At 36.8% G+C, this 18,778-nt stretch overlaps 1 protein-coding gene across 2 annotated transcripts in view; it reads left to right on the forward strand.

Annotated features, from left to right (window-relative positions):
- PCMT1 (protein-L-isoaspartate (D-aspartate) O-methyltransferase) overlaps positions 1 to 18,778 on the forward strand; it is a 43,002-nt gene that overhangs the window by 15,245 nt on the left and 8,979 nt on the right. For both annotated transcript variants that reach the window (XM_043888207.1, XM_043888206.1), the window contains exons 4-7: positions 8,838 to 8,942; positions 10,888 to 11,008; positions 12,963 to 13,048; positions 17,330 to 17,499. In XM_043888207.1, coding sequence (XP_043744142.1) covers positions 8,838 to 8,942; positions 10,888 to 11,008; positions 12,963 to 13,048; positions 17,330 to 17,499 — 482 coding nt within the window. The remainder of the gene's footprint in view (positions 1 to 8,837; positions 8,943 to 10,887; positions 11,009 to 12,962; positions 13,049 to 17,329; positions 17,500 to 18,778) is intronic.

The raw sequence follows: 18,778 nt of genomic DNA on the forward strand, positions 1-18,778 counted from the left end.
AACTGTCTTCCAAAGTGGCTACGTCATTTTATAATCCCACTAACAATGTATGAGGGTTCTAATTTCTCCACTTCTTTTCAACACTTGTTATTGTATGTTTTATTTTATCCATCCTAGTAGCTATGAAGTGGTATCTCATTGTGGTTTTAATTTGCATTTCCCTAATAATAATGATGAGAGCATCTTTTCATGTGCTTATTCACTATTTCTATATCTGCATTTAATGAACCTCAAAGTCATAGGTTTGAAAGTAACTGCATTTCTGGAATATTTTCCAAAGTCTTAATTACAGAAAAATATGAAATGATGTCCTGGTAGCAATGAGCATATGTAGTATCCAGACATTGAATCCCAAATACCACTAAGAGAAATACTAGAGCTTCATGGCGAAGTGACTAAATTTCAGAAAGTGAAGAAGTAATTAAAGTCTACTGGGGTATTATCAGGAGGACATGGGAGCAGATTTAAAGAGACTCCCAGAAGCCAAATTGGAGACAGTTTGAGAATCAAAAAATGGTAGATAATGAAGACAATGGATTGTAACAGAGTGAATTCAGAAACAAAAATCTGTGAGTCCATAGAGACTAAAAAAAACAGAAAAAATAGCAAGATGGAAAAGATGAAAAACAGAATGCCAATTAATAAATGTGGAAAGAATAATAGCATTTTAAAAATCAGTTCTTTGTAATTATCAGTGTAGTGGTTGAATTAGACAAAGATCATCAATTAATCTAAACCACTAAGAGGAAAGTTGTTGGGGAACAAAAAACATCCTTGTAGTCTCAAATTATTATTTGACATGTTACAAAGAGATAACTATGCCCAGAAAAATAGAGTGATCTAACAGTTACTACATTTACTGAGTTGTCCAGCTAATAAGCAAGTCAGTAGTGAGATGGCTCAGTGTTGTGTGCATCCTGATGTGATGCAGTGGGAGGTGCTCTGCAAGCCCCTGTGTGGTGGCCTTGATAAAGTTCTTTGATCTAAATTTAATGATGTGGAAATTGACACATCTAGAATGTGTGGGTAGGATGTTGGACAGTTGGGCAGGGCTTTTAAAAGGAGTCAGTGCTCTGATAGACAAAGAAAAGTCGTGGATGGAACAGAAGAATGGGGGAGAATATTCTGGAATTGGCAGTTGCAAAGCATGAACTTTGAATGGATTGGAGGGAACAACTGTAAAGGAGATTTGGGGGACAATTGTGGAAACTTGAATGTGGTGTGTATGTTGATACTTTGTTGTTGTTCAGTCTCTAAGTCATGTCCAACTGTTTTTGAAACCATCAGCTACAGGCTTCCCTCCAGTGTTGATACTAAACATGATTTTCTTGAGTGTGGTAATGGAGATGTGGTTGCAAAGAAAAATGTCCTAGTTTGCTTTTTTTGGCAGGTACATACATGCTAATGTATTTAGAAGTGTAGTATTATGATGTCCACAGCATATTTTCAGATGGTTTGATAAAATAGTATGGCACAATAGAAACAGTTGATGATTACATGAGGAGAAAAGGGTGTTATGTGTATTTCCTGTGGGTTTGAAATTTTTCTGTGGGCTTGAAATTTTTCATAATTATCAAAAATGAGTTTTTTAAAAAACTTAAATTTTAGAGATGAGCATGGATTATCCAAAAGAATATTAACTACAGTGATAAAAGCATGAAAAAAGCTGGTAATTGCGATTGAAGACCTTGACATTTTACATCTGAATAGGATTTTAATAATGGCTTAGCATACCATCCTTTAAAAAAAAACAAATTTTATACAAACCTAGTACTGAAAAAAAAATTCCTGAATTTCTTTCGGTGTTAAGCTGGGACAGTACTGCCTACAAAATAGGGATTGGCACCTTAAATCCTTTCTAGTCCTTTCATTTTTGGACTCTGGAAAGTCCAGCTGTTACAGGAGTTATTTTGTTTCTTTAATTACTTCAGCCAAATATGATACTTGTTATATTATTAATGGGTTTGTTAAACTTTCAGGGGATACTGATTGTTTCAAAATATCTGATAAAAGTTACAGACCTTCCTGAAGAAAGTTCACAAACTTTCTCTTAGAGAGTCCATTCTTCATGCGCCTAAGAACAATAGCTTTGACTAAATAAAATGTTTCTAGTAGTTTCTTCAGTAAAAGTTAAACCAGTGTGTCTCATAGAAACCTCATTAATTAACACTTCCTTGTTCCACTGGTTGATGTACATAATGATAATTCAAAGATAGTATCCCCCTCTATCTTTTTGAAACATCAAAGAAAGATAAGGTTAGTGAGGGATTTTTGAAATTTTTGAAACAATCTCAAACTTACAGAGTTGCAAGTATATTATCAAGAACCTTTCTTTCTTTACTCCATTTGAGCATATGTTCCTGAAATGATGCTCCATCACTCTTGAATACTTCAGGATGGTAGTATATTTCCTATAAAGGACATTCTCCTATACAACCACAATATAGCCATCAAAACCAGGACATGAATATTGACACATTACTACCATTTAATCTTCAAACTCCTTTTACATTTTTCCAGTTGTCCCTATGATATCCTTGGGGTGTTTCGCCTTGGGTTTATCCTGTTTGGGACTCTCTGAGTTTCTTGGACTTGGGTGGCTATTTCCTTCCCCATTTTAGGGAAGTTTTCAGCTATTATCTCCTCGAGTATTTTCTCATGGCCTTTCTTTTTGTCTTCTTCTGGGACTCCTATGATTCGAATGTTGGGGTGTTTCACGTTGTCCCAGAGGTCCCTGAGGTTGTCCTCATTTCTTTTGATTCTTTCTTCTTTTTTCTTCTCTGCTTCATTTATTTCCACCATTTTATCTTCTACCTCACTTATCCTATCTTCTGTCTCTGTTATTCTACTCTTGGTCCCCTCCAGAGTGTTTTTGATCTCATTTATTGCATTATTCATTTTTAATTGACTTTTTTTTATTTCTTCTAGGTCTTTATTAAACATTTCTTGCATCTTCTCAATCTTTGTCTCCAGGCTATTTATCTGTAACTCCATAACTTGTAACTTGTAACTTTCAAGATTTTGGATCATTTTTATTATCATTATTCTAAATTCTTTTTCAGGTAGATTCCCTATCTCCTCCTCTTTTGTTTGACTTGGTGGGCATTTTTCATGTTCCTTTACCTGCTGGGTATTTCTCTGCCTTTTCATCTTGTTTAGATTGCTGTGTCTGGAGTGGGCTTTCTGTATTCTGGAGGTCTGTGGTTCCTTTTTATTGTGGAGGTTTCACCCAGTGGGTGGGGTTGGACGATTGGCTTGTCAAGGTTTCCTGGTTAGGGAAGCTTGCGTTGGTGTTCTGGTGCATGGAACTGGATTTCTTCTCTCTGGAGTGCAATGGAGTGCCCAGTAAAGAGTTTTGAGATGGGTCTATGTCTTAGGTGTGACTTTGGGCAGCCTGTATGTTGACGCTCAGGGCTATGTTCCTGCATTGCTGGAGAATTTGCGTGGTATGTCTTGCTCTGAAATTTACTGGCTCTTGGGTGGTGGTTGGTTTTAGTGTAGGTATGGAGGCTTTTGGATGGTCTCTTATTTCTTAATGTTTCGTGTATTCAGGAGTTTTCTGGTGTTCTCAGGTTTTGGGCTTAAGTCTCCTGCCTCTGGATTTCAGTTTTATTGTTCTAGTAGTCTCAAGACTTCTCCAACTAAACAGCACTGATAATAAAACTTCTAGGTTAATGGTGAAAAGATTCTCCACCATGAGGGACACCCAGAGAGGTTCACAGAGTTACATGAAAAAGAGGAGAGGGAGGAGGGAGATAGAGATGAGCAGGAGGAGAAAAAGGGGGACTCAAGAGGAGAGAGACAGATCTACACAGTTGTCTGTTCCCAGAGTGTTCTCCATAGCCCAGACACCCACATAGATTCACAGAATTGGACTGGGAAGAGAAGGGGAAAGGAGGAAATAGAGGTGTTCTGAGGTAGAAAACGGAGAGTCAAAAGTGGGAGAGAGTAATCAACATACTCCTGAATAAAAATGGGAACTGAATATTGGATTCTTAAATGTCCAAAATTTATATCATATACTGAAAAACAAAAATTAAAAATCTAGAGTAGAGGTTAGACTCTTAAAGATACAATATTAAAAAGAAAAACACAAAAAATTTTAGAGATATATATGAAATTCAGTTTTAAAATAGGGTTTCTCTTTTTTTTTTTTGCAAGGTTATAGTGAAATGAAAATGAAAATTAAGGAGTAGTAGAGGAGTAATAGAGGACTAAAAGAAAATAAGAAAAAAAGAAAAGAAAAGAAAAAAAAATTTTTTTTCCTAATTAAAAAAATTGTAAAAATATATGAAAATGAAAGTTAAGGAGTAGTGGGGGAGTAATAGGGATTTTAAAAGAAAATAAAAGAGAAAAAAATAAAAAAGGAAAAAAATTTTTTAATTAAAAAAAAAAGGTAAAAATATATCTAGGAATTTCTCTGGAGCTGTTGCGGTCAGTGTGGGTTCGGCTCAGTTTCAGATAGCTCCTCTTTCCAGCTTACACTTCTCGATATCTACAGGCCCCTTCCGGTGTAGTCGGTGTTACCTACAGGGATTTTAATCTGTTGCACCAGTCCCTTCTGAAGCGGTTCCCTTTGATTATTTGGCTTCTGTTTGCCCGTCTCTTCAGAGCCTAATTTCCGCCCTGACCCAGGCGGGCGGAGGTGGTCTCTAGTTCAGGTTCGCTAGTTCCCTCGCGCTGGGAAGAGGGAGGGGAACTGCTTTCCCCTCTACGCTGCTCAGGCTCCCGGCTGCTCTATATGGAGCGGGCCCTGCGTTGCGTGCGGTTCCAGCCCTCGGGTGTTCCACAAAAGTGGGGACTCGGTTGCCCCTGCATTTTGTGCCTTCCCCGGCCCAGCAGCTCAGGCAGCCAGGAGCTTGACGGGCGCACTCTCCGCGGGTGCGGCGCGCCTTCTCCCCTCCGAGGCCCCAGCCTCAGTTTCCGCGCCGCCGGTTGGGTGCGTGCACCTTGAGTTTAGCCGCGACCCTCCCTGCGGATGTTGACCATCCAGAATCTCAGAAAGTCTTTGGTTAGAAACTGGAGGCCTGTTTGCAGTGTGGTAGGAGGTGCCGTCTCTGGGGCCGAGTTTGCCCCTTTCCCCTCCCCCCTTCCTGGGGGGCGGGGGGCTGGGCCGGTCAGCCGCGGGCTAGCTCTTCTCTGGACTTGCTCAGACCCTTTGTTCTGGGAACGGCCGGTTAATTTTCTCTCTCTCTTTTGATATCCCACAGTTTAAGTTGGAATCTCACAAAAGCTCCCTCCGATTGCCCTCAGGGCACTCAGGCCTGGTCCTTACCCTCAGCAATGCCGCCAGCTCCTCTTCGTTCCGCCCCTACTTGCTGGTGGCGGATGCGGCGTCTGGGGTACTTTTCTGCTGGGAGTTGCTTTTAGGCACATAATCTGTGGGTTTTATTTATTTTTCCCTCCCAGTTAGGTTGCCCTCCGAGATTCGAAAACTTCCCCCAGACCCGCCAGTGCGACAGTTTCCTGGTGTTTGGAAACTTTCTCTATTAAGACTCCCTTCCCGGACAGGTCTCAGTCCCTAGCTCTTTATCTCTCTTTCTACCTTTTATATTTTGTCCTACCTCCTTTCAAAGACAATGGGCTGCTTTTCTGGGCTCCTGATGTCCTCAGCTAGCGATCAGAAGTTGTTTTGTGAAGTTTGCTCTGCGTTCAATTGTTCTTTTGATGAATTTGTAGGGGAGAAAGTGGTCTCCCCGTCCTATTCCTCCGCCATCTTCCTATGATATCCTTTATAGCAGTACTTTGAACATTTAATCCAGGACTCTTTTTCATAGTACCAGTGGTTTTCACTCATTAGGCAAGAAGCTCTTTGCAAAAGAATCCATATGAAAAATGGAAAAATTTAGTTTTCTATAACTCTTCCCAAACACAGTACCCACCAGTCTACATTTGCGTGTTGCTCCTAAATAGGTTCTGCAGAACCTTAATTACTTTCTGGAACACGGTTTCAAAATCTTCAGATTATATGAGGCTGCATCTATTAATAGCCTTCTCCACTTTTTGTGTTAATTGTGGGAAAAGGTAGCCTCAATGTCTTTAAAAAAATTTTTAAATGGAAAGTTTCCAACACCACACATGCAAATAGGATAATACAATAAACCCTCATGTAGCCAATCACCCAGCTTCATTAATTACGAACAGTTTGCTAATCTTATTTTATAAAGTTATTTCTTTTTTACTGAAATATGTTAAAGCTATCCCAAACATAATATCATTTTACCCCTAAATAGTATAAATCTGAAGGATTAAAAGCACAACTACAATACCATATCATGCCTAACAATGTTCCTTAGTATTATCTTATACCTAGTCCATGTTCAAACTTTATCAGCTTTCATAGTTGATTTGCTTAAGTCAGGATCCAGACAAGAGCCTTATGTTACACCTTATTAGTCTTTTTAAGTCTCTTTTCATTTTAATAGTCTCCTTTTTGAAAATACCATCTATTTATTGACAAAGTTTGTTCATTTATCCTATAGAAGTTCCCATATTCTGAATTTGATTAAATGATTCTTAGCCGTATTTAACTTTCCTTTTTTTTACTTTTCAAGAAAATTTCCTAATGGTTCTTCTGTTCATTGCATCAGGAGGTACATATATGTCTGTACCACCCACTTTTAGTGATTGGAGTAAATAGTATTTTCAAAGTTTTTTTATTAAATTGCAGTATACCCAAAAGTGGCTCAGACAGTAAAGAGTCTGCTTGCAGTGTGGGAGACCCGGATTCAATCCCTGGGTCGAGAAAATCTCCTGGAGAAGGAAATGGCAACCCACTCCAATATCCTTGCATGGAAAATTCCATGGGTAGAATAGCCTACAGTCCATGGGTCGCAAAGAGTTGGACACGACTGAGTGACTTCACTTTTATTTTTTCAAAGTGCACACATCTTAAGTGTACAACTTGATGAATGTTACATGTCTACATATGTGTGACCTCTACCCACGTCATTTCCCGCACTCCAGAAAGCTCCCTCAGTCAGAAAGGCTTCTTTTCCCAGTCAACCTCCATCCTGTAGGTAACCAGTATTTTAGCTTTTATCAGCTAAGTTAGGGAGTTTCCATTCTGTCCTCCATTTTGAATGGTAACCTGTATCTGATGATTAAGAAAAATTTTGTTTTTAATTTTGACATAATTTCAAACTTACAGAAATATTCTAAGAATAGTACAAATAATTCCCAGATGCTGTTTAGCCATATTCCTCAAGTATTATCATTGTATTACATTTGGTTTATCATTTATTCTCTCTCCTTCTCTTTCCCTCCCCCTATTTATATGGGGGGAGGAAGATATATATATATATATATATACACACACACACACACACACACACATATATATATATAAATATACATATATTTTTATGAACTCTGTAGGTGTAATTTGTAAACAGAATGCTCTTTATCTCTAAAAATAGAACGTTCACCTAAATAACCATACTACAGTTGTCAAAATCAGGAAATTAACATTGATACAACACTGTTAGCTACTTTACAGACCTCATTAAGATGTTGTCAGTTGTTCTAGTAATGTCCTTTATAGAAAAAGAAAGTTACAGATCAGGAGTTTCATTCAATTGCCATGTCTTTTTAATCTAGAACAGTGCCTTAGTTTTTTTCTTTTATAGTCTTGAAAATATTTATGAATACAGGCCAGTTATTTTATAGATTTCCTCTCAATTTAGGTTGGTCTGATTTTTCTTCTCGATTAGATATGAGTTATGCATTTTTTCCTGGAATATTGCAGATATTGTGTAATGTCAGAGTGTTCCATTTTTGGTAATAGTAACTTTAATCATCTGATTGAGGTAATGTCAGTCAAGTTTCTCCACTAAGAAACTTCTGACCTCCATTGTAAAGTTATTATTTTTCCCTTTTGTAATCAATGTGTCTTGGGCAAACACTTTGAGAGTGTTTCCTTATCAAGTGATAATATACCAGTTTCAGCATCCATTTGTGATTTTTGACTTAAATCAGTTATTACTGAACTTGTTGCCAAATGGCAGTTTTCTAAGTTCATTATTTCATCTGTATTTGGAACATTTGGGAACAGTTTCTCCCTATCCTCCATTTATGTGTGTGTTGAGGGATATATTTACTTACTGTCACTGTGGATTCATGGATGTATATTTTTATCTGATAGTGACTGTGCTTATTGCTATTGGATCTGATGATTTTTAGTAGTGAACATACTAGGCATTTAAGGACAGCTTTTGAGATACCATTTATTAATTCTAACCTCACATTTTGGAAAAGTACTAAAATGTAAGTTCATAAAGAGGATGGAATAGAGAAGTCTTTATTTCTTGGTTTGGTCCAAACGTTAACCAGTGACTTTATTTGATATGTAATTTACACTGTAAACATAAAAATATGTATCCTTTGGCCCCCTTACTTCCACCTCTAGCTATTTATCCTATGGATATACTTTACAAGATTATTAAAAAGATTATTATATTATCTTATGGTATATTAATATCTTTTAAGATTATCTATTTGTTATGGAAGATTGAAGCTAACTTAAGTATCTCTCATTAGGCATATTTGTTCTTTTTGTAGCTTTTTACTTTGAATTAGTTAAATTTTAAATATTCATATACTGGAGATCTAAAATTACTGAAACACTTTAAACACAAGAATTTTAATCAAACTAAAATGTTCTTGCATAGTTCCTCTGTAGGTATAAGTATATAATATGTTATGTTTTCATTGTTTTGGTAGATGACAGTAGTGGAAAAATTGTTGAGAAGTTAGCAGCTTTATTCATATGCCATGTATATATACTTTATAGAATCCTGGGAATAAAAATGAATCCTTGCTTTGTTTTCTTTTGGCAGCATGCATATGCACTAGAACTTCTATTTGATCAGTTGCATGAAGGAGCTAAAGCTCTTGATGTAGGATCTGGAAGTGGAATCCTTACTGCGTGTTTTGCACGTATGGTAAGAGCTTTATTTACTATTCTGGCCCCAACAGAAGCATATTATATGATTTGGCTGTGTATCTTTTTCACTAGCAGTTTTTGAAGGTTTTCTTTCTTTTTAAATTCTGTTAAGATAGCAATTAGAATATATGTCACCTAGGATTTCTTTTTGTTGTGATGGTGACAGAACATTCAGTTGAACTCTGGCAGAACTAGAAGGGAATTATTTGGTTATATCATGGAAAAGTCTAGAGGTCTCTCTGGCTTCTTATATGGCTGGATTCAGAGAAAGATCTCAAGTTGTTATGGACAGTGAGTTTCTCTCTGGTTCTTGGTTTGACTTGGCTCTCCTCCACAAGTTCTCTGCATTCTCCGATATGCTTTTCTCTTGTGATCACACAGTGGCAACCAAGAGCTCCCAAATTTCATTCTTATAAGTTCTCATCTGGCAGAACCGAATACAACCTGATATCCAAACAATAGGTTTATTAGGTTTGAAGGAGAGCTCTTTTTACATTAAGAAAAATTAATGCATTTTTATTTTATTTTATTATACTGCAAATTTCATCATCAGAGGCTTATCCGATAATGCCTATTCTGAGTTTAAGTCTGGAGGCACACTCAGGCACCTTGGAGTAAAAGTTTATCTGTGCTCAGATAATCAAGTCAGGTTGATTATGAAAAATCTATACCTGGAGGCCAGCTTGGAAGGTTATGGTCTAGTTAAGTTAGGATTTATGGGTCCTTTTTGACTAGAATCCATTTAATTTGCTATGAATGTATAATTGGCAGGCTATTAGAATGTAAGCTCCAGAGTGGTGGGAATTTTGTCTGAGTTTTTTTCATTGATGTATCCTAAGCCTCCAGAACAGTGCCAGGCACACAATAAGGATTCAGATATTCCTTTTCAGTTGTTTGACTTGTTTTGTATAAATTTAACCCTCAGTAATGGGCTGGATGGCATCACCAACTCGATGGACATAAGTTTGAGTAAACTCCGGGAGTTGGTGATGGACAGGGAGGCCTGGCGTGCTGCAGTTCATGGGGTCGCAAAGAGTCGGACACGACTGAGTGACTGAACTGAACTGAACTAAATGGGATGTAATTAAATACTAGAAATGGTGTTTAATTAATGACTTGTTTTCTACACTTGACTGTTTATGGTTTCAGAGGCATTATCATTTTTTAAAAAGTCATTTTATTTCTGAGTTATCTTTTTGAGAATGATACTAATTAATGTTTTTCATACGTTTACCATGTGCTGGTCAGTGTTCACGATGCTTTTCATGTATTCTCTTATTAGTCCTCATGTCATTTATGGGGTAGGTACCCACTTCCTCCTCACTTTACAGCTGAGGAACCTGATTGATAGAATAACTTGTCAAGGTTGTATAGTTGTAAGTAAGAAACTTAGATGTAAACCCAGATAGTCTGACTTCAGAGTCTTTATTGTGTTAATTTTGTTCTACAGTTAATATTTATATTTAGGGTCTTTTGATATTTTTATGTATTTTTATATTTCCCATATGTGGCAACAGGATCAGTATAGAAATTCCTATAAAATTTTTATGTATCTGTTTTATGTTTAAAGTCACACTTTTCAATGGAATTTAAATAAAAAATGGTTGCACTAATAGCTACCATTTAATATTGGTAGCTAAGTCCCATTTCAGGGTTCTGGGTCTGAAAAAAATGAAGGAAGATACCATTTTTCTTAGTATTATACATTTTTATAATTCTAGCTTTGTAATTACTGACATATCATCATTCACTTAGGGTTATGGCTGAGAAAGTTGTATTTGCCAAATAATATATAATAAACTGAGTGTTTAACAATCAAATTAGAGGCTTAAACTGTTTATTTGTCCTGATTTCTCATTGCTGAATATGACTTTGGATAAAGAAATAATTTATTGACACCTTATAAAAACTAATTAAAACCATTGAATTATTCTCACTTCTAGGTTGGACCTAGTGGAAAAGTCATAGGAATTGACCACATTAAAGAGCTAGTAGATGACTCAATAAATAATGTCAGAAAGGATGATCCAATGCTTTTGTCTTCAGGGAGGGTGCAACTGGTTGGTAAGTATCAGAGAGCTTTGAAAATTTCCTCTCTGGAGAATTTTTGTTTTCAGAAAAGTCCCATGCAAGCGACAATAATATTCAGAGCTAATTATTGCTTTTTTTTTTTTAACATTCACTTTTACGTACTAAGCAAGAAAATAAACTAAAATGTTATGCTGCTTCCGCCTTGACCACGGGTGACATGACTGTTAACCGTTTCAGAAGATGTCATGTTGAGTTCTCTCTTCACTGCTTCTTTAAGAAGTGACATCAGAGTAATCAGTGTGGAATGTAGACAATGTAAGCGGTACACAGAGGTGTGTAAGGTAAAGAAAGCCTCTTTTTTTCCTCAGGTTTTTAGACATATAAATATATGTATGAATAAATTGTACACACACACACAGTTTTTAGATTGACTTATACTCTACATATTGTTCTTTAGTTGGCTTCCCTGGTGACTCAGACAGTAAAGCGTCTGCCTGCAATGCGGGAGACCCGGGTTCGATCCCTGGGTCAGGAAGATGCCCTGGAGAAGGAAATGGCAACCCACTCCAGTACTCTTGCCTGGAAAATCCCATGGACGGAAGAGCCTGGTAGGTCATGGTCCATGGGGTCGCAAAGAGTCGGACACGACTGAGTAACTTCACTTTCCATTCAGTAGTATTTGTGGACACATTTCCATGTGAGTATGTTTTATATTGAGAAAAATAACAGACCTGAAAATATGCAGAAAACATAAATGTGAAGCTTACCAAGCACCTGTTTAATCACCACACTGATCAAGAAATAGGACTTTATCAGCACCTTGAGCGTCCTCTGCTTTCTGTTTCCTCATTGTAACTACCTCTCTTTTCCCTAGTGGTGACTAGTATCACTAGTTTTAGGCATTTACTACCTAATTGCAGTTCCGTAAATGATGTTTAATATCTTCAATGTTAGCTTAATGGAATCATATGGTACATATTCTATGATGAATGACTTTTCATTCATTATTATGTTTGTAAGATTCATCCTTTTTGCATGGTGGTTGACTTTTATTGCTGTATAGCAGTCGAATGTAGGAACATTACCAACATTTTTTATTAATGCTACTGTAGATGGATGTTTTGGGTTGTTTCTGGTTGAGAGATGCTCACAGTGCTGCAGTGTACATAAGTCCAGGTGCTGATATACACTCATCATACAAGCACTTATTTCTGTAGATGTGTTGCTACAAGTTCATAGAGTGACCATAGATATTGCAAAAATTGTTTTTTTAAGTGACTGAACCAACTTACATTCCCATCAGTAATATATCAAGGTTCCTATTGCTTCACCTCACAATCCCAATACTTGGGATGACTAAATTTTTCTCTTTACCCACTTAGTGTATGGTAGTATCTCTGTGGTTTTAATTTTGTATTTTAATATTAATCAGTGAAGTTGAACACTTTTTCATATGTTTGGCCATTTGGATTTCCTCTTTTGTGAAATGTCTATTCAGATATTGAGTTATTTATATTTTTCTTTTATTTGTAGGACTTTTATACACTAACCTTTTGTCTATTTATACATATTGTAAATCTCTTCTCCCACTCTGTGATCTGTCTTTTTACTCTCTTAACTGTTCTTTTTGATAATTAAAAACTCTTAATTTTAATATAGCCAGACTTACCCATTTCTTGTAGTGTTTTTTGTATCCTATTTAAGGTACTCTGAAATCATGAAGATACATCCTTGAATTATTTCTCGGACATACTACCGTTTTAACTTTTTACATTTAGATCTTTGATCTTTTTGACGTTCATTTTTGTGTATTCGTGAGGTGTGGGGTTCCAAGTGTCTATTTTTTCTTTGAATTATCCATTGTCCCAGCATCACTTGGTTAAGTGATTTTAAAAAGATCTGTCCTTTTGCCGCTTTAAACCCCCTGTAATTCTTCACGCTGGGTAATTCTGTCAGAACAGGTGTTTACAGCACTGTTTTCTTTCAGTGGGGGATGGACGAATGGGATACGCCGCAGAAGCCCCTTACGATGCTATTCACGTGGGAGCTGCAGCCCCAGTTGTGCCCCAGGCAGTGAGTTGGTTTTTTTTTTTTCTGTGTTTGTCTACTTCATTCAATTAAAGCTCTTAAACATTTATAGGAAATGACTTCTGTTGATGTTGAAAATACCATCTATGTTACATTGTACCCCTTTTTTTTTTTGGCCGATAATTATGCTCAATTTTTTAAATTGAATTTTAATTTTAATTAGCTGTGTATTTTAATTATTAGGCAGTTTTTTTTCATATACAAACAGTTGTATAAATGACATGAAGATGACTAAGCCACAGCTCGTGACTGTCTTATTTCGAGCAGTATTTGATTCAACTAAGAACTAGTACACCAGTAAAATTGGGCAATTCCCTCTGGAGTTCATGACCTGGTAATCACTTGGTGTGTTATGTACAAGACTATGTTAGGTGCATGGGTAAGACCAGGAAGTATTTGTCATACATCTTATCCTCACTGACTTTACTAGAAGAGATCTATCGTACATATGTCAGAGAAATGAATGATTTGATAGCATATCGTCAGCATATGATAGATATTGAAGGGAAAAGAAAATATGCACTGTAGGAGTTCAGAGGAAGGGGAGTATGTTGTATAGAATAGTGAAGGAGATTTCATACAGTAATAAAATTTGAACTGAATCTTGAATAGTAGGAAGAAGGAAATCTTAATTTGCATAGTTGCAATGAGAAGGTAGGATATTCCAGTAGTGTATATTACATAGTCAAGGAAATATTTAAGTACAAAATTGAGTTTTCATTTTAGTAAGACTCTGATAAACTTATGTCAGCCCAAATAATCCTTGGCTTAGATTTCTATTACATGTGATTTTTACACAGTTCTTAACTAGATGACAAGGGGCTAAAATTGACTCTGTCTCTTTTGCCCAGTCTCATTAACTCCCCAACCTGGACGTAGTTTTGTGTGTGTTTACACAGTTATGAGGAGCTGAAAGTTTGGAGATTTGTTCTGATTACTGACTTGTTACTCATTGGCTGAATGACTTTAGGAAAATGAACTATTCTCTCTGGCCCTGTTATCTATTTTTTTAAAAAGACCAAACTAGTAGTTTTTAACAGAAGTATTAACATGATGTAGAAAGTTGTACAAGTCATAAGTAAATAATGAATTTTCATATACGAACACATGATCAGTAGGTTTTTTTTTTAACTTCTTAAACTTTTTTTGTTTTTTGAAAATATTGGCAACCTAGGAAGAACAATTAAAATATAAAATAGAAATGTGTTTAAATGAAAGATTCTTGGGGACAGGACTCATCTTCCCTACTAAGATCCTAAGATGATCTTGAAGGGCATTTCTGGCTTTAGCTCAGTATGAATTTGAACATTTGTAGTCGCAGGTGGAGTATTATTTGGGGGGTGGCTCTTTACATCTGATTAAATTTGAAGATAGACATACATGCTGGAGGCGCTTTCCAGTTTTAAGATAATAGAGTCAGGATGTTTATGCCTCCTTTGGATACCGCCTCGTAACAGCTAGAAAAACAAGAAACAAGAAATATGAAACTCTATATTCAGTTATCTAGGAGATTATACTTAACAGTCCTGAATGCTACAGTGTATGAAGACAGAAAAGCAGATGGAGTAATAACTGACCTGAAAGGGTGGAGGAAGCTAAACCAAAGAGACTACAGAGGGGAATATCAGTGCAGAGGCCGTTTGTTTTGCAGAACTCAGCAACAGCTTAAAAACTGGAGGCATCAGGACCTTGGAAACCAGAGATGACATTGTGGCCTGAAAAGAGGAGCTGCTGCTTGAAATTCTTTATGAGGAACAATCAGCCCTAAGCCCTAAGAAAATTTCCAAGAACTGAAAGACATGATTCTGTAGTTTAAAAACATCTATTGAGTACCTAGTATAATGAATTTTTTAAAAGGGGGGGGACCCACAGTATCACCATGAAATTTCAGAGTGTTATAAAGAGAATATTCTAAAAGTTTCCAGGAAAACAAAATGGATCATTCATTAAGGGTCAGTAATCAGAAAGGCATCAATCTGTAGATAAGCAGCATTAGAATGAACAAGTCAGAGGCAAAGCATCACAATTGTGAACTGAAAATGATTTCCAGTTTCCAGTCTTGAATCCTGTACCTGCACATATCACTAAATACATAGAAGAAAGATAATTTTAGACTTGCAAATCTCAATCTCTTTAAAAGTATTCCACAGTACTGTTTCACAGAATACTTCTGGAGGAATTGCTTTAAATGTCATCAAAAAATGAGGGAGTAGAGAGACAGTGGGAGAAACCAGAAGGAAGCAGCCATGGCGTCTAGGAAGGTAGGACAGCTTGTTCAGGAGAGAAATGGTCAGAGTTGCCAGTATTGTTGCAAAGGGAAGTCCCAGCATGACAGCTATGCAGCAGGCCCGGAGACTAACCAGTCCAGATTTAGAGCAGAGGAGGAAAAGAACTAGAAGGGAGCCTACAAAAAAAGAGAGAGAAGTAAAAGAAAAAAGGAAGGTGCTTATAAATAGATTTGACTGTATAAAAATTTCGTCAAGAAGCTGTTGGGAGAAACAGTTACAAAGAAAATTAAGTGAGTGAAAAAAAGGAAAAAGCTTCAGTTTTTAACTGCAGAGAAAACAACTATTCTATAAGAAAGGAAACAGTAACTGAGTACCTCTTGGCTCAGGTGCAAGTTATGTTTACACAGTCATAACAGAAAACGGTTTTCATAAAAAAATGATATTGGTTGGATTAGGGGAAAGAAGCAGAATGCAGCTGGCCCTTTGTATCCAAGGGTTCCACATTCAAGGATTCAACCAATCACAGATCGAAAATATTCAGAAAAAATTTTCCAGAAAGTTCCAAAAAGCAGAGAACTTGAATTTGTTGTTGCAGTTTGAAGTTGTACCTGGCAACTGTTTACATGGTGTATGCCTTGTATTAAATGTAATAAGTAATCTAGAGATGATTTAAAGTACATGGGATGTATAGGTTATATGGAAGTACTACACCATTGTCTATAAGGAACTTGCATGTCTGTGGATTTTGGTATCAGAGATAAGGTCCTGGGACCAGCCCCCCTTGGATACTGAGGGACAGGTGTTCATGTATGAGAGCTTAGTCCTCATCTGGCATATAATTTGAAGTAGAAAAGGAAATGTTATTCAGGGTGGTGACTATAATTAATACTATGTTAATTATTGACTATATTGACTATAGTTAATAATACTATATTATATAATTAAAAGTTGCTAAGAGAGTAAACCTTAAAAGTTTTCATCACAAGAAAACAATTGTAATTATGTGTGATAATAGATGTTAATTAAGTTTATTGTAGTAAGCATTTTACATTATATACATATATTGAATCATTATGTTGTACACCTAAAACTAACACAGTGTTTATATGTCAATTATATTTCAGTTAAAAAAAAATGACATGCTTTAGAAGTAAGCACTATAAAAAAAGACAGCTAAAAGGTTTTAAAATTAATGGATTAAAGGAGCAAGATTGAGGGAGAGGGAAGAAGCCTATTTTTTCATTGAAAATCTTGACATTTAGAGGAATTAAAAGGGAAAAAATAAGATAGACTTGCTGACAACCAGAATTTTAATTAAGGACACCCTTCTCTGGGAAGGTTTTTTTCCTTACTCTTTTTGATTGATGATCATCTTTCAGGCTGCATTCACATTGTAACATGTGACTTAAAAATTTTCTAACCAGAGGGGCTTTAACTGAGCAATTTTGGTTCTTCATTAACAGCGGCGTCCTCGTTCTAATGCTGCAGGGACCCCAGCCCTACCTTCCTTTATCACGTCATGCTGCCTGTGATCCTAAACTCAGTCATAAAACCAGAGTTCCCTTATCTCTGGTTCAGTGATGCCTTAAATTCTTAGATAGGATAGGGATTCCTTGCTGATTGTCTACACTTCCCCTCTTGCCTCCCAAACTACAAAGATTGATAACAGGCATACAGGAATTGAAATTTTCTGCTTTGCCTTTGGTCTTCTCAAGAGGATAGTCCATATTATGTGGTTCAACTCAAAGATTTTGAGCTTTGCAGTTGTACTAGGTACTATGTTTGATGCTAAGGGCACAAAGATGAATAAGACACAGTCCCCGTCATCAGAGAATTTGTACTGTAGTAGAGGAGGTCAGTAGTAAATGAGTGAGTGAGTAATTGAGTAACAAGTTTAACAATGGAAGAATGTATGCACTAAGTAAGGTACATTTCTGCTTTCTGCCCATGGACACTGAAAGTTGTGTATAGTGATATAAAATGACTATTAATAAAAAATCTATAACTTGGTGTGTGTGTCCTTTTCTCTTTCTTTTAGTTAATAGACCAGTTAAAGCCTGGTGGAAGATTGATATTGCCAGTTGGTCCTGCAGGTGGAAACCAGATGTTGGAGCAGTATGACAAGCTGCAAGATGGCAGTGTCAAAATGAAGCCTCTGATGGGAGTGATATACGTGCCTTTAACAGATAAAGAGAAGCAGTGGTCCAGGTGGAAGTGATTTTATCTTCTGCTCTTTCTTCTTCCACACACGCAAGGTGAAAGGGTGTGGATGTTCAGAGATCAGACTGCAAGAGCCACGTTTTTGGTTGTCACCTTTATGCTACTCCATTTTAACATCAGAAATTCACTACATTAAAAATGTAGAAAAGTTTTGCATGGTCTGTCCTTCTTTCGATTTAACTCATCTTTGGGAAAGTGGGGTGAGACTTGGTTGGCACAAAGGTGTTTTTCTTTTTAAAGAGGCTGTCAGTCACGCTTTCTAAATTTTACTTTAGTATCGGCCACTCTGTTTCTATATTGACAACTAATTTTTATATCTGCTATATGGTCATGGAAATGAAGGCTTTCATCTGAAGAGAAGGGATCATTTCCTGCCCTAGTTCATCTTCTATTATAGCATTGTTGTGAAGAAAGAGAAGGGAAAAGATACTCTTGTCCCAGTTTTCGAAGGTGTCAAGGCCAGAGAGGACATTCTTGCTCTGAGCTTGACTTCTCTCTTTCAGTCAGGTTCATAGATGCCTGACAACCTGTGCCTGTTTTCTATCCTGCTGTTATTTCAGAACCACAGTAAGGAAGAAGCTTAACCATTTTATACAACAGACTGGCCAGTTGTTGAGCTCCTCTAAGTCCCTGGGGAGGGAAGGGGGTTCTGTGAGTGCCCAGGTCTCACACACCCACCCAAAGGGCCAACAGCATGTGGCATTTCTTCAGCACAGCATGGCTCGTTTAACGCCCACTTTTGTTTCTGTGTCTCAGCATCTTTGGATATTCTCTTTGAAGCCAAGCTTTCTCTGTTTCCTGTCTTCCTTCTTCCCCTGCCCACTCTCACCAGGGGGAGGGAGTGAGATCCATAAGTAAGACATTAGCTAAGACTACTTGAAATTACCTGCCAAAATAAGAAAGGTCTCATTGTTTCCTTGTTTTAGAATCTGTTTTTACTTGACAGAGGTACTTATTTTAAGATGATTTCTTAATTAATAAGTAAAATGGCGATTATAGATTTAATGTTGTTTTTCAGTCGCTAAGTAGTGTCTGACTCTTTGTGACCCCGTGAACTGCAACACACCAGGCTTCATAGACCTCTCAATTTTGTTTTCTGGAAAGAGGAAAGATGCCTTTTTAATGAATGTTTAACAGCAAAAGTGGTAATGAATCTTAACTCTGTTCAAAACTGAGTTTTACTTTTGATTAATTCTGACTGGCCATTTCTGTTAATCCTTATTAGGAAATGCATTTTAATTCTTCACCTAATGTAGTTGTTAATAAA

The sequence above is a fragment of the Cervus elaphus genome, chromosome 26 (assembly GCF_910594005.1).
Source record: "Cervus elaphus chromosome 26, mCerEla1.1, whole genome shotgun sequence".
NCBI classification, from domain to species: domain Eukaryota; kingdom Metazoa; phylum Chordata; class Mammalia; order Artiodactyla; family Cervidae; genus Cervus; species Cervus elaphus.